Source organism: Sebastes umbrosus, chromosome 24 (genome assembly GCF_015220745.1).
Source record: "Sebastes umbrosus isolate fSebUmb1 chromosome 24, fSebUmb1.pri, whole genome shotgun sequence".
In the NCBI taxonomy this organism is placed as follows: domain Eukaryota; kingdom Metazoa; phylum Chordata; class Actinopteri; order Perciformes; family Sebastidae; genus Sebastes; species Sebastes umbrosus.
Window position 1 is genome coordinate 13,668,169 of NC_051292.1, and position 16,450 is coordinate 13,684,618.

The 16,450-nt window shown below is 43.3% G+C and overlaps 1 protein-coding gene across 1 annotated transcript in view; it reads right to left on the reverse strand.

Moving 5' to 3' along the window:
• Window positions 1-1,766: 1,766 nt before the first annotated feature.
• The window catches only part of LOC119483767 (protein NLRC3-like), a 40,631-nt gene continuing 25,947 nt past the window's right edge, over window positions 1,767-16,450 (reverse strand). The window contains 8 exon segments of the mRNA XM_037762217.1: window positions 1,767-2,524; window positions 3,128-3,272; window positions 3,400-3,516; window positions 3,975-4,240; window positions 4,504-4,721; window positions 5,620-5,666; window positions 6,189-6,244; window positions 6,419-6,459. Of these exon segments, the coding sequence (XP_037618145.1) occupies window positions 2,220-2,524; window positions 3,128-3,272; window positions 3,400-3,516; window positions 3,975-4,240; window positions 4,504-4,721; window positions 5,620-5,666; window positions 6,189-6,244; window positions 6,419-6,459 (1,195 nt within the window). The 3' untranslated portion in view covers window positions 1,767-2,219.

Consider the following 16,450-nt stretch of genomic DNA (forward strand, 5'->3'; position numbering starts at 1 on the left):
TTATTTATAAAGCAACCGCTTTATTTCTTAAGACACAACATGACATTTATTTGGAAGATGCTTTTGTCCAAAGCGACTTACAATTCAAGTCAATTTAAAGCTTCAGTAGGCAACAATGTTTTTGGCATCTCTGGGCAGACATCCCATAATAACCTTTCAGCATATTGTAATGCAAGTGTTCTGAGAGATCACTAGACTTCTGCTCCTCCTCATGGCTCTGTTTTCAGGCTTTAGAACATCTAGCTCATGACGGGAGACTTTGACCAATCACAGGTCCTTTCAGAGAGAGAGAGAGCGTTCCTATTGGCTGAGCTCCGGCTGGTGGGCGGTGCTTGGAATTTCCTCAGCAGATCTCAACATGGCTGCCGGGTCACAAACTCTCTCATGTTCCAGCTAAACAGAACACTACGAGATGATTCTGAGAACATGTGAGGGGAGAAAGAGAAACTACAGTAACAGAATATTGATTCATAAGTGAAAATATGATTTGTGGTGATTTCTGGACGCCGACAGCAACGTTAATATTGCCGTTGCTTAGCAGCGGTGTTCTCACCACTTAACCACTTGAACGCCACGCACATGGTGTACACGACTTCCCGTGTTGTAAACACGAGCTCACCAGTTTCACTTGAAGGCAGCATCTGTTCCAGATAAGAGGCCAGAATCTTTCCGTTGCCTTTAAAAGGTCTTTGTTCACACTGTTAATGACAGTTGTTGCATTAGAACAACTGTCTTTGTCACAACAAAAAGCTCCTATCTGAGTTTCAGTTGAGGTCTCATTTAATAACAGCATCTGTCTGTTCTAGTTCATGTCTGCAGACACCATCTCTTAATGGAATAGTTTCACTGCTCAACATCCATCCAATGAGTTTCACTTTGGTTCCATCACAGTGTGACGCCTTTTTTCCAAACTTATTTGTTTTGCAATGAAATCTTTATTGTAGGCTCAAGTTACAGAAGATCTACTGACGAATAAAATGACCAAACAAACACAGATCTATAGATTATCAAGTGCAGTTATGATATCCATCCTTACCCTTATTGCTATTTGTAAAAAGGTCTTTTGTTGCAGCTGTGAAGCCTGCGTTGATTAGCAGTAAGAGACAGAGAGATGGATTTAGATCTTAGCTCAACACAGTCAGGTCTGACAGAGAATCAGTAATCAATATTAGGGCCGTCAATCCATTAAAATATTTAATAGCAAATCACACATTTTGTATCTGTTCAAAATGAACCTTAAAGGAGATTAGTCAAGTATTTAATACTCTTATCAACATGGGAGTGGACAAATATGCTGCTTTATGCAAATGTATGTATATATTTATTATAGTAAATCAATGAACACAAATCAATGACAGATATTGATCCAGAAACCCTCACAGGCACTGCATTTAGCATAAAACAATATGCTCCAATCATAACATGGCAAACTGCAGCCCAACAGGCAACAACAGCTGTCAGTGTGTCAGTGTGCTGACTTGACTATGACTTGCCCCAAACTGCATGTGATTATCATAAAGTGGGCATGTCTGTAAAGGGGAGACTCGTGGGTACCCATAGAACCCATTTACATTCACACATCTGGAGGTCAGAGGTCAAGGGACCCCTTTGAAAATGGACATGACAGGTTTTTCCTCGCCAAAATTTAGCGTAAGTTTGGAGCGTTATTTAACCTCCTTCATGACAAGCTAGTCTGACATGGTTGGTACCGATGGATCCATCAGGTTCTATAGTTTACTATGATACCAGTATCTTCACTTTAGCTTTAACACTGAGATGCAGCAATCTAATAATCACAAGTTGCGTTAAAGAAATTAGTGGCATTAAAACAAATTTGCATTAGCACGATATTATCACGTTAACTTAGACAGCCCTAATTAAAACTAAATTAATCATTTCCAAAGATTAGCAATAAGAAGGCAGTCCCAAAACATATAGAAATGTCACAAGCTCTCTATCGCAGGTCTTCATCACCGACAACGCATCAGTAGTTATCACAAGTAAATGATTATAAAATCTTGAGACCAAACCACAAGAGATTGAAAATGAATTCACTTTTCCCCCAAACTTCAGTGAATCACCTTCAGAGTGAAAGTCCACACAGGCTTCCACGACGGAATTTATCATTTAAAGACAACAATAAGTGATGTGAGTCTCTGAAACAGCCAGATATTATAGAGATTCATCATCACACTCCAGCTTCTTGCTTTTGCTTCAGCCTAAGTTCTGAAAACCCACGGATCATCCTTATGGAGAGCAGCGATCAGAACTCTGCTGGCTTCAGTTCCCTTTCTTCGCGCCGTGTCGATCAGGTCTCGTGCTTTATCTGCCCTGGTTTTTGTTCTGATTGACTCCATTTCTTCATCACTTATAACGCGACGTTGAAGGAGTTCATCCAGAAGCTTGTTCAGATTAGGTTCAGACATTCCCTCTACAAACTTTGTTCGAATCAACCGCAGCCTCTCCTCTGGTGAGACGCTGTCCTCTGCTGGGATGCTCCTCTGAGGGATTTCCATTGTTAGATCTGGGAGATAACCAGGGGAAAAAAACAACAATGACTTTTAAAGAGAAATTCAACTGAAGTGAAACGTCATGTTTCTGTACAGCAACATGTCTGCTCTGTAAATCAGTTGTTCTGTGTTCAAAACCAGAAACCAAAAGGGAGACATTCATATTTTATATTTTTTTGGTTTTGATTCTTCTTTGTGGTGAGTGCATGTTCTCCCCGTGTCGCCTTTGTTTTGGCCGACCAGTCGCACCCGAACACACCGCAAAGACGGCAGCCGACGTTCAGTTAGCTACGTTCTGCTCCTGTGAGAGGAAATAACTCTCCACACCAGCAGGCGGCGGTAGTCTGTATTCATCATTCAGAAAGGGAAACAGGAAGAGCGAGGACGGAGGATATACAAGCCGTTGTTATGATACGTACATGAAACAAACCATTTTCACACCACTCTCACTCACCACTTAGCTTCATTCCAGATGTGTCATGTCACTGTGAGAATATGGTACCGTCAGGTATCCACATGTTTGCGTTGGTAGAGTAGTGTAATGTAATGTGTTCATAGCGAATGAGAAATAATCCTGATCTCAAAATTGATCAAAATAATTAAAATGTAATCTTTACCTCCTTGAAACAGATCACATCTCCAGACGTCTTCTGTCCTCTCTTGATTCCGGACCATCAAAGTCACTTCGTCTGGAATCGTAGTCAGGAGAACTTTAAATGTCGGATGGTAATTTGGTCCATAATCTGAGTCAAATGGTGCACGCTGAAAACCAGAAGCATCAAGTCATTTAAATCTTGTTAAAAATGTTTATCTGATACTTTCTTATTGTGAATCTATTTTCAACATGCAGCCAAAATTATATTCATGATAATTCTGCGACTTGACTCACATCAGGTTGTATTCTGAAGCTCCCAGGTTCACAGTGGACACTGTAACTTTGACCAAAGTTGAGAAGACACTTGGCAGTGTTCGGGATGTACGTAGCACCTCTTTGTTGGGCCTCAACCTTCAGAAACAGAACATTTTTAATATGCTGTTAATGCTCATATTGTCGATTGTATTTATAGAGTACACGTAAAAACAACAAATGACCAAAGTGCCTCACAGAGCGATGAGAATTAGAACCAAATAAAACACAGAAATAATTAAGAGGATGCAAGTAAATTAATAAAAGTGTAGAATAAATAATTCTGGATTAAAATCCTCAAAACATGACAGCATTGCACAGAAGTCAAATAAATAAATAAAAACAGAGTGTGACCAGTCTTCAAGGTGACTACTGACAGACTAAAGGAAAGAGACGGGTCTTAAGACAGGTTTGAAGTTATCAATGGAGGAGGGAGATGTAATGGTGAGGGGGAAACTGTTCCTCCATTCAGGACCAACAACCTAAAGAGCCCAATCAGCCCGGGATTCTAACTGGGAGCGTGGCTGATGATGAACACATATGACAGATGGCTTTACCTCGCTTACAGGGACGTTTTTGTTCAGCAGAAAGACATCGAGTACTTGATGTGTTGCGTTGGGAGGTCGGAGGAACAGCAGAACTTGTCCATTTATCGGCCATATGAGGTTCCGAATCCTAAGAATCGTATCCCAGATCAGGCCAAAGGCAGAGAGGTGAGAGATCTTCACAACCACATGAGTGTCTGTAATCTCCAGCGGCTCCAAGATGCTCATTTCATCATCAGAGATGTGAGCGACAGACAACAGGCCATCACAGAGCAATGCTGTGAAAGCAAAGAGCTGTTCAACTTTTGTTTTAATGCCAACAGGTTGATCTACCCAATTCATTTCTCACCACTTGCCACAATCTATTGCCTCTAACTCTGGAGCATCCCGAGGATGTGCCACTTCACCTCTATTCTTTACCTCCTATTTTTTAATTAATTATTATTTTACTGTTCCATGTGTGCATTTAGCGTTGTGCATAAAATCCATTACATTTATATATTTTGCAATTTTACTGATTACTTTTGAACAATGTCTTTACCTTCCTTTGTGTCACAGTGTTGGAGGTGGAGCTGACGGAGAGCAGCATCCTCAGAACACTTGATGTTGAACAGCGGCCCTGCAGCCATTTTGCCAGCTGATTGGAGGAGGCTCTCATCCCATTGGACGGTCCTGTACAGTAGTTCCGCCTCCTGAGCCATGACGAACACCAGTCCAGTCAAAGCACACTGGAACACACCTGGACCAGGACACCTGAAGCTGTAGGACAAAGAGGGCCAAACTGATATAACAAGCATTTATTGGCCTGTTAGTCTCTCTCTTTTAGTCGAGGCCTCAGCAAGGAAACGAGGTTGGTTGGGATATGACATGCTTTCTTTAAAGTTGGTGGGACATATCACCACCATCCACATCTTTATCTGTGCTTATAAACTGGAGCCAAACAGCTCCATGTTGAAATCTAATTTCTGATGTTGAGGTTGAACCACGGCCTGCTCCTGGGCAGGATGCTAGCGCAGAGTTAGTTAGTTTGCTGCCACCTCAACCCAAACCTGTTGAAGGAAAAACAGAATCCTTTTTAAGAGGCAAAGCCTGTTTTAAAAAGAACGTTATCACTTATGTCTGCATACTTTTTGAAATTGAATTTAATGCTTTTTAAGACCTTGACAGATAAGACTTAATACCCTTCAAGGCTAGGTGATATGTTAAAATCAATATCAACACATTAATGACAATATTACAATACTGGTATGTATGTCCATATATCAAGCATATGCAAATTCACATATAAACTAGTCAAATTATTCTTGAATGCAAACTTTATCTATTCAAAATGAACCTTAAAGGGAGATTTGTCAAATATTTTATATTCTTATCAACATAGATGTGGACAAATATGCTGCTTTATGCAAATGTATTTTTCATTCACATATCTGGAGGTCAGAGGTCAAGGGACCCCTTTGAAAATGGACATGACAGTTTTTCCTTGAACAGCGGACCTGCTCCGGAGCAGGTTATGTTCCAGATAAGAGATCAACACATATATAAAAGCACCTCCTACTGACCAATCAGAGCTCGATGAACAGATCGTATGATAATATTACACAAATATGAAGAAGTTAGAGTCATAATCAGACTAAAATAGAGTTTATACGATTACCTGTATGAAGATTCAGCTGTCTGCTCAGGTGAGAAGGATGTTGGAGCCTGGAATTAATAAAAGGAACAGAATTAGTTATTTTAATAGAAATACCAACTTGTCTTAGTGTTTAATAAAGTGATGAAATACTAGAGCCACACTGTCAATACTCAACTCAAGCACCCTGTATGAGTCAGAGAGGAAATGACTTCAATGGAGTGACAGTGTGAGGTGTGTTAGAGAAGACTACACAGAAGGACAACTACACCAAGAACATGGGTCTCAATAAATGTGCAAACACAATCAGCATGCACCAGCTCCAGCACCAGCACCAGCTCCTGGACTGATGGTGGTCCTGCCAGTGACGAGAGCTCCGAGGCCAAGTTTAGTAAATAAATGATAGTTCAGTGATCTTCACTCCACACTATTAACTTCTGCAGGTGAATGCAGTCTAAGTCATTAAATGAATGTCTGCCTGCAGGTGTAATACACTACAGTTCTTCAGTGGTAGATCCTTGATAAATGTCCAAGTAAAGTCATCCATGGTTTAAACTGGAGGATTTCACACCGTACAACTGCTCCTTTCTCACCTTTTTGTCGTCCTCCGGTAGGTTTTCTTCCACATTCAGTTTGACATCTGAGTCCCCTGAAAGTGAAAGAGAATATTGATGAATATTGTTCAAATAGACGTGATCTTAACAGCTGGAACAAAGATGGAACTGAGTAACAGTTTTGTTGTACAATGAGGACATTCTCATTTTAAGATCAGATGTGAATGTACAATAGTTTGATGAATGGGCGAAGTTGTTTCAATACTCACATTCTTTGGGTCTGGCAGCTCTGTAGACCTCCTTGTCTGTACTGTAGAGATCAACACAGACCCAAAAGTTACAGAACAAGTTTAAAATAATTGTCCGTTCTTTGAGTTAGCATCAATCTATCAGAATTAAATGCTTATCATCATATCTGCACCATGAAGACTACAACTGACTGCTGACAATCATGTTCTGTGCCTACATTAAAGGAAATAACTAGTCATTAGTCTCGATCCAACACACATCAAAAGAAAACACAACGAACTACACTTTTCACTCGACTGTAAATTCACACGTCTGTAAAAACATTGCTGACTGACTGTAAAATGTTGCTTTGCATTATCAGGTTGCCTTTTATTGTTTGTGGAAGAAGGAAAGAATGCAGAGAAGAAAAGAAACATAGGATGTGGGGGGGGGGGCGGTAGCTCAGTCTGACGGCTCTGGAACCGGAGGGTCCCCGGTTCCTGTCGGGGGGCCCCGGACCCCCAAACTGCTCCCCGGGCGCTGTATAGTAGCTGCCCACTGCCCCTAATACTAGGATGGGTAGATGCAGAAGGTAACATCACTGGGTGCTGTGCTGTGTTCAATGTACTGTGTGACAATAACAATTACACATTTACAAATGAAAAAGAGGAGAAACTGCACTCAGTGGGAGAAATCCCTGATTTCTTGTGCCAGGTGAAGCTTCCTCTGCAGAGTGACAGTTCTCACCCAACAGAGCAGGAACCCAAGGCTCGGTTCCCAGTAGAGATACCTTGAATCCCAGTAGAAGGACCTCTGGTAATTTGGCTGTGAGGGTTCTCATCCTTGTTGCTGCACTAGCAACTCTTAAGCTTTGTTTATACTGACGTGAGACGCCGTGGCGAGGGCCTGCGGAGATGGCGAGTGTAGCACCTGAGAGATATATAATTTTTTATATCTATTCCTAGTTACATTTATCTAATATGTCATTCAGTAATATGCTGTGATATTCAGTCTTTTGTTTAAATATGTATAATTACACCCGCCAGCAGGGGGCAGGGTGAAACTCTCTGTCGTAAATGACTACCAGCGAAGAAGAAGAAGTTTCTGTTGTTAGACGGAGCCCTTGTTCGGTGAAGTGTGTGTGCCCGGTGCTGCTCGACAGCTAGTTTGGTTTTGCCAGTTCTGCCGGTGAATTAATAAAAGTTGAACTCTCTCTTCTACACCAAACCGTGTGTGTGAGTGGTGTAACAATTTGGAGGTTCCACCGAGATGAGTATGGATATTATTTCACGGCGAAGGACTTGTTAACTCTGGAAGAACACGGTGACGTTGGACACGTGTGAGAGCAGCAGGTCAACTAAGTGAGCTAACGTTAGCTACAGAGAACAGTTGAAGTATAGCTAGCACGACGCCGTCTCGTTTTATTGTTTTCCAAGTGTTGACGAGTCAAAAGCGCTTTAAACAAGATGTCGGAGCACCGAGAAGAGTTTCTGTCAGAAATAGAAACCAAATTGTTTGGACTGACTGTGAAAGAACTGCACAGAGTTTGTGAGTACTGCAACATTGCTGGCGAAGACTCTGAGGACATTAAAAACAAAACCCACCGTGCAATGGTGAAGCACATTGTGGAGTTTTGTGAACGTGAGGACTTTCTGGAGAGGGAAGACGAAGGCATGTCTGTGCTTTTGGAACTGAATGATGTACTGGAAGCTCTGCCAGAGGACCCAGCGGAGACCGACGTCGCGGGAGCGGCGCTACTCTTCTGCGCTACTCTGCGGCCGAAGAGGAGGAGGAGGAGGAGGAGGAGGAGGCGGCTCGCTCCGCACAGCCTGCGTCGGGACGCCGGCAGGGAGACCGCGCATCGCTCATACCGGCGCCGAAGCAGCTGGTCGCCCGGGAGACAGCGCGGGACGAGGGGACGTAAAGCAGAGACAGAGACTCTATCAGCAACAGCTTTCTGGTTTCCAATGGATCCAGAAAGGACTTCAGGATAAACGGACATGTTGGTGAGTCAACATCAAGAGACACTTTGAGCTTTAGCAGCCTTGAACACCAGATTGAAAGTGGTCTAAGGAAGGGCTTTCCAGAAGAGGAAATTATGGAGGTTGTCATACGTGCTGTGAATCCTGGCTTGAAACTGAGGAGCTATTTAGAGGGGAAAATGGATCTCACCTTAGCCACTCTCAGACAAATATTAGGAACACACTATGCAGAAAAGGATGCAACAGTACTGTACCAACAACTGACAAAAGCTGTACAGGGACCTGGTGAAACTGCATTTGATTTTCTGGTCCGAGTACTTGACCTGCAGCAAAAGATCCTGTTTGCATCTGAACGTTCCCAGTCTGGCCTGAAATATAACAAAGAGCTAGTTCATAGCCAATGTTCTCAGTCCATCATGACAGGCTTGTCAAATGATAACATAAGAGCAGAAATGAGGATTTATCTGCAGGATGGGAACAGTAGTGATGAGCTGCTCCTTCAAAAAATGCAGCTAGCACAGTTGTATGAAAATGAGAGAGCCCAAAAGAATAAAGCTACAATTAAAGCCACTCATAAAGCAAGTCTGAGCACAGTAGAGACGAGTGAGGATGAAAATGACCCTTTGACAACCCCAGTCTCAGCTAAAGCTAACAAACCCATTAAAGACAACTCCCTATTTACAAAGATGGAGGAGAGCAACACAGCAATAAGGGAGCTGACAGGTCAAGTAGCATCCCTTGTGCAAACTGTCCAGCGGGGAAGAAATACTGTTGATGACGGCCATACCAGAGCTCCAGCTGATGCTTTTAAGAGGCCAAGGAGACAATGTGTAGCATGTCAGCAGGACAAAAAGGACTGCAATCATTGTTTTAAGTGCGGCAGTGACACACATTGGGCAAGAGGGTGCAGAGTAGGGGAAAGACAGAAGCCGTCGGGAAACTACCAGAGGTTGTGATGGAGGGACGTACCATGACCTCGGAATTAAAGTCCCAAAATCACCCAAAGCGGAACCCTCAAACAGAGCCTGTAACCCTGTACGCAGTGAAGGGGAAAAGAAAAAAACTGCCCTCTCATCACCCATCAGCACCTTTAAAGTCAAATGTGAAACTTAAAGGAGACCAACCCTCTCACTCACACAACCCTTGTACAAAACGCAAGCAAGTAGCACAACTGGTAGGCAAAAAGTGTCTTGTCTGGTGCAGAATGAACAGTGTCAAGACTCAAGCCCTGTGGGACACAGGAGCACAAGTGTCCATCATGAGTGAGACATGGAAGTCACAAAACTTACCTGATGCAAGAATCCGTCCCATCAGTGACCTGCTAAGTGATGATGAACTGCTGGACTTAAGGGCTGCAAATGGCACAGAAATCCCCTTTCAGGGATGGGTCCCAGTTAGTTTCAGTCTGTGTGATCCTAAAGCTAAAGCAGCAAGATCTGATGAGATACTAGTTCCAGTACTAGTGAGCAGGGACATAGTGCAGAGGCCCATAATAGGATTTAATGCCATTGAGGAGATGTTGATAAACAGAGAGGACCAGGTTCAGTCTAGTGAAAGAGTAGCTTTGCTCAGAAATTCACTCAGACTAGGGTCAGTAAAGGCAGAAACATTGCTTAACCTCATTCAGGGAGCTACAAATGAGAATGTTACTTACCCTGTCCTCACAGGACGCACATCTGTTGTAGTTCCAAGGGGGGAAATAAAGTGTATTACCTGTCCTGTCAAAACCAATCTCAAAGTGAAAACTGAAATGCTCTTTGAACCTGAGGAGAACTTGTCATTGGATGAAGGCCTCAAAATCACCTGCCAACTGATAAATGTTTCCTGTTCCTCACGTAAAGTGAACATTTATGTGAGAAATGCCACGCAACATGACATCACAATGCCAAGTAAAGCTGTGATAGGAAGCATGCAGAGAATAACAGACTGTTACCCAGTGTACTCAGAAGAACACCAGGTTAATTCTGTAGTTGTTGAAAATTCTCAGGCTCCACCATGCTCCACCACAGAATCATCTCAAGATGATCCCCAGGACAAACTGCTGGATCCACCTGTCAAGGTAGACCACTTGACCAGTGAACAACAAGCGGTGGTCAAACAAATGCTCAGGGAGGAATCAGGAGCATTTGCCAGACACAAAGATGATGTAGGTTACATTAAAAACTTAAAAATGGACATTAAGCTAACTGATGAGATCCCAGTAGCCAGAACATATAATGCCATACCTCGCCCATTGTATGAGGAGGTAAAGAACCACATCCAGGACTTGTTAAGCAAAGGCTTCATCCGCAAATCCACCTCCCCATATGCTGCTTCAGTGGTCTGCGTGAGAAAAAAAGATGGGAGCCTAAGGCTTTGTATTGACTACAGGGGTCTTAACAAAAAGACAATCCCGGACAGGCACCCCATACCACGCATACAGGAGATACTTGATGGCCTTGGTGGAAATGCTTGGTTCAGCGTGCTGGACCAAGGCAAAGCTTATCATCAAGGGAGTGTCAGTGAGGACTCAAAGAAATTCACAGCCTTCTCAACCCCATGGGGGCTATACGAATGGAACAGGATTCCATTTGGCCTCACAAACGCACCTTCAGCTTTCCAGCGCAGTATGGAAGAGAGCCTGGAAGGTCTCAGAGACAAAACATGTATTCCATACTTGGATGATGTCTTAGTTTACAGTAAAACATTCACACAGCATGTTGAGGATGTGAGGTCTGTCCTCAAACAACAGCAAGCTTGGGGAATTAAGCTGAGGCCAGACAAATGTGACCTATTCAAAAATGAGGTACGCTATGTTGGAAGAGTGATTTCAGCTGAAGGCTACAAGATGGACAGTAAAGAAATCGCAGCTGTGCAAGCGCTCAAGACAAAACCCCCTACAAACATTAAAGAGTTGCGCAAACTTCTGGGTTTCCTGGGATACTATAGAAGCTATGTGCAGGATTTCTCTCGTCATGCAAAATGCTTGTATGAACTACTCTCAACAGATGTAACCCCAAGTCCTAAGTCAAAGCCCACCTTTCGGTCAGCAGGGGCAGGACAGCTCCCCCCACATCAGAAAATAGTGTGGAGTGACACTCACCAGAAAGCCTTGAACTATCTAGTTGATGTCCTGACTAACCCACCTGTAATAGCTTATCCAAGGTTTGAAGATCCCTTCATTCTCCATGTTGATGCTTCAGAACAAGGACTGGGAGGAGTCTTGTACCAGAGGCAGGAAGGCAAACTCAGAGTTATTGGGTACGGCTCACGAACATTGACACCAGCAGAAAAAAACTACCACTTACATTCAGGGAAACTTGAGTTTTTAGCGCTCAAGTGGGCTGTTACAGACAGGTTTAGGGATTATTTGTTTTATGCCCCCTCAGTAACAGTATACAGTGATAACAACCCTGTTACTTATGTTTTGAGCACAGCTAAACTGAATGCGACCGGACATCGCTGGGTGTGTGAGCTTGCCGACTTCAACATAACACTGAAGTACCGTCCAGGAAAAACAAATACAGATGCAGATTTCCTGTCCCGCACACCTGTGAGTATGGACTCTTATATGAGCGAGTGCACAGAGCAGTGCTCCCCTGAAGTTTTAAGTGTAATATTCAATGCAACACAAAAACAACACGAAGTGGACTGGGTTTCAGCCATTACATGCAGCCCACATGTTCAGGAGTTAGCTGCAGATAATCAGCCAGACATAAAAGTAACACAGCAAGAGTTACTACAGGCACAGCTGCAAGATCCTGTCATATCCCATGTACTCCAGTCGAAAAGGTCTGGGGAAAAACCAGACAAGAGGATCATGCATATGGAAGCAGCAAAAACTAAGCAACTGCTACGTGAATGGAAAAGACTGTATGTTTCTCAAGAGGGTCTGCTGAAGCGCAAAACGGCGACCTGTAATCAAATTGTGCTTCAAGAAAAATACAAAGAGCTTGTGTACAAGTACCTTCACTGTGAAATGGGACACTTGGGGGTAGAACGTGTCTTACACCTTGCTAGGCAGAGGTTTTATTGGCCTGGGATGCAAAAAGACATTGAGTTTTTTATAACCCAAGTTTGTAAGTGCAACATCCAGAAAAAACCTGCCGTGCATAGCAGAGCCCCTATGTGTCATGTACCTGCAACAGCACCGTTCGAAATGGTTTCTATAGACTATGTTCACCTTGAAAAAAGCAGGGGAGGGTATGAGTATATTTTAGTGATTATTGACAACTTCACTAAGTTTGCACAAGCCTACCCAACCCGTAACAAATCAGGCAAAACAGCAGCAGAAAAGATCTTCAATGATTTTTCTCTAAAATTCGGTTTCCCTGCTAAAATACATCACGATCAAGGCAAAGAATTTGAGAACCACCTATTCAGACGCCTGCAAAAATACTCTGGCATGACCAACTCAAAAACAACTCCCTATCATCCACAAGGGAACCCAGCTGAAAGATTTAATCGCACCTTGTTGTCAATGCCGCGGACCTTGGATGAGGAGAAAAAGGGGAATTGGAGTGACTATGTGAGTAAAGTCGTACATGCTTACAACTGCACAACCAGTGAAGCAACTGGATATTCTCCTTTCTACTTGCTTTTTGGCAGAAATCCCCATTTGCCTATTGACTTGATCTTTGGAATAAATGATGAGGAAGGATGTAATTCACACCAGGAATATGCTCAAAAATGGCAGCAGCAGATGAAAGAAGCATATGACATTGCATCAAAAACCATCCAAAAGACTACAGCAAGAGGAAAAACGTATTATGACCAAAAGAGACAAAGTTCAGTGCTTTCTCCAGGAGACAGGGTCCTTGTGAGAAATATGTCAGAGCGTGGCGGACCAGGAAAACTGCGCTCATATTGGGAGGATCAAATACACATTGTGGTCTCTCAAAAGGGGAAAGACAGCCCAGTCTATGAGGTAAAATCTGAACGTGGCACAGGGAGAGGCAGAATCCTCCATCGCAACATGTTAATGCCATGTAATGCTTTGCCACTTCAGGAACCAGCTCAAAGCACTGTGAGAGGACAAAATCCTCATACTCAACAAAGAAAGCGACACAAAGAGAATACACCAAATGAGACATCAGAGGACTCAGAGAGTTCAGATGAGGAGGAATATTACTGGGCTCATAGACTGAGGCACCATCACCATCAGCCTGCAGAGCAAAATGTTGCACCTCCCATTACTCCTGAAACAGTACCTCAGCCTGAACTTGACGCTGAAGCGGAGGAGTTCAGAATGGATGCTCCAGTGCAAATGCTTGTGGACAATGACTTTACCGGAGATGTCACAGCTGGACATAACACTCAAGAGGTCGCAGAAACTGTTCAGTCTGAAGACCTGCCCAGCGAACAGGAGTCAGAGCCTTCTGACACACAGCCACGCAGGTCACAGAGGGAAAGACGACCGAAAGAGACATTGACCTATGAATCATTAGGTCAGCCTACTCGTCGTGTGGTGGGGCTTCACACTAACCCGCTGTATGTAAATGCACTGGTACCAGTATATGGACAATACAGTGTGCCCTGGCTACCTCCACAGATGTTTGGAACACAACTGGTTTATCCTGCTTTTGTTCCCGCAGGATATTACTGAAAGACTGCTAATGGGTTCATTATGGACTGTTGCAGATTATTCTGGAAGAACAGATACAGTAACATGGACTGTTTGTGAACTGAGTAGTTACTGTCCAGTATGGATGTCATGGGACAAGGAGGACTGAGATAAACAAAGTATACAGAAGAAAAGAGTCTGAAAGTAACGTGAAGTTATTTACTGTGATTTAATTGTTGTTTACACTTACCTGGTTTAAACAAAAAGAGGAAAAAAAAGATACATTTAGTAAATTGCTTATATTTTCAAAACGTTACTCATATGGGATATGCAACTGAAAAGAAGTTTAGTCATAAACTATATAGTTTGGATTAAGATATGGCATATTTAAGTAATGCATATGGAATGTTTTTGGTATATGTGTGTATGATGTGAAGTGTATAGCGAAGTGACAGAAATGTTTTTGTTTCAAAGTATCAATTTAGTACTGTATATTACAACTGCTCAGAGTTAAGACTATTCTTAAGTTTAAACACTGTGGTGTTATTTAAGAGCAGAGTGTGATGAGATCACATGGTATACAATAGTAATGTACACTTAAGGTAAAATCTGTTCAAATGCACTGAAGAACATTTACGTCTTGCTAACTTTCAGTGAAAGCCATTGCCATTATATGACATGTTAAATGTAAAGTGTTGTCTTAATGACGTAGTTGTATTGGTATTACATCCTATAGTCAGAGTTGCACTGAAATTGAATGCTAATGTTGAGGACAACATTCATTTGGCAGGGGAGGATTGTAGCACCTGAGAGATATATAATTTTTTATATCTATTCCTAATTACATTTATCTAATATGTCATTCAGTAATATGCTGTGATATTCAGTCTTTTGTTTAAATATGTATAATTATACCCGCCAGCAGGGGGTAGGGTGAAACTCTCTGTCGTAAATGACTACCAGCGAAGAAGAAGAAGTTTCTGTTGTTAGACGGAGCCCTTGTTCGGTGAAGTGCGTGTGCCCGGTGCTGCTCGACAGCTAGTTTGGTTTTGCCAGTTCGGCCGGTGAATTAATAAAAGTTGAACTCTCTCTTCTACACCAAACCGTGTGTGTGAGTGGTGTAACACGAGCACACTACGAGCATACACAGAGGCGTTTATGCTCAGAGCGTTGTTCGCTGCAGTATGCTCCGAAACGCCAGGAGGCGTACAAACAAGATATCAAGTGGATCAGCAAGAAGTCAACGAGTGGTACCGGAGAGGAGAGTAGGTTGCCTGGCAACAATAGTAAACACCGATGTACGTACCGCCAAACATTACATCTGTGTACTGTAATTATTACTGTGACCTCCTGACCTCCAAGTCTAAACTACTTCCTGTCTCTCGGTGCTTACCCTCGGGTCGCTGCTCTTTACATCAGACCTTTTTATCTTTAACAAAACGATCTCTCAGATTCTTTCACAGCCTGCAGCAGAAAACCTCTTTTTACCCAGAGTGAGGAATATTTCTTTACAAGTATTTAATGTCATGTGACTGTCCCTGTGGTCATGTGACTGTCCCTGTGGTCATGTGACTGTCCCTGTGACTGTCCCTGTGGTCATGTGACTGTCCCCGTGGTCATGTGACTGTCCCCGTGGTCATGTGACTGTCCCCGTGGTCATGTGACTGTCCCCGTGGTCATGTGATTGTCCCCGTGGTCATGTGACTGTCCCCGTGGTCATGTGACTGTCCCCGTGGTCATGTGACTGTCCCTGTGTCCATTACAATACTTTAGTCTTATTCTTTCAGCTCCAACCCCGGCGGTGTGAAACAGACTTGGGAGAAAGTAAATAATAAATCTATAAACATAATTCACAGCGGTAAGCAGGCTTACTTTCACATCTTCTAATCACCCACAGCATACATAAAAGTATTGGTAGCAAACTAACCAAGGCAACACATTCAGTCTGAGGGACTGTAGGAGCACGACTCTGACGTGTCTCACAGCAACATACGGCTCAAGAAGCTGATTCAGATGAGTCCCTGTGACTGTCCCTGTGACTCTCCCCGTGGTCATGTGACTGTTTCTGTGACTGTCCCTGTGGTCATGTGACTGTCCCTGTGGTTATGTGATTGTCCCCGTGGTCATGTGACTGTCCCTGTGACTCTCCCCGTGGTCATGTGACTGTCCCTGTGACTGTCCCTGTGGTCATGTGATTGTCCCCATGGTCATGTGATTGTCCCCATGGTCATGCGACTGTCCCTGTGGTCATCCCTGTGGTCATGTGACTGTCCCTGTGGTCATGTGACTGTCCCTGTGGTCATGTGACTGTCCCTGTGACTCTCCCCGTGGTCATGTGACTGTTTCTGTGATTGTCCCCGTGGTCATGTGACTGTCCCTGTGACTGTCCCTGTGGTCATGTGACTGTCCCTGTGACTGTCCCTGTGGTCATGTGACTGTCCCTGTGACTGTCCCTGTGACTCTCCCCGTGGTCATGTGACTGTTTCTGTGACTGTCCCTGTGGTCATGTGACTGTCCCTGTGGTTATGTGATTGTCCCCGTGGTCATGT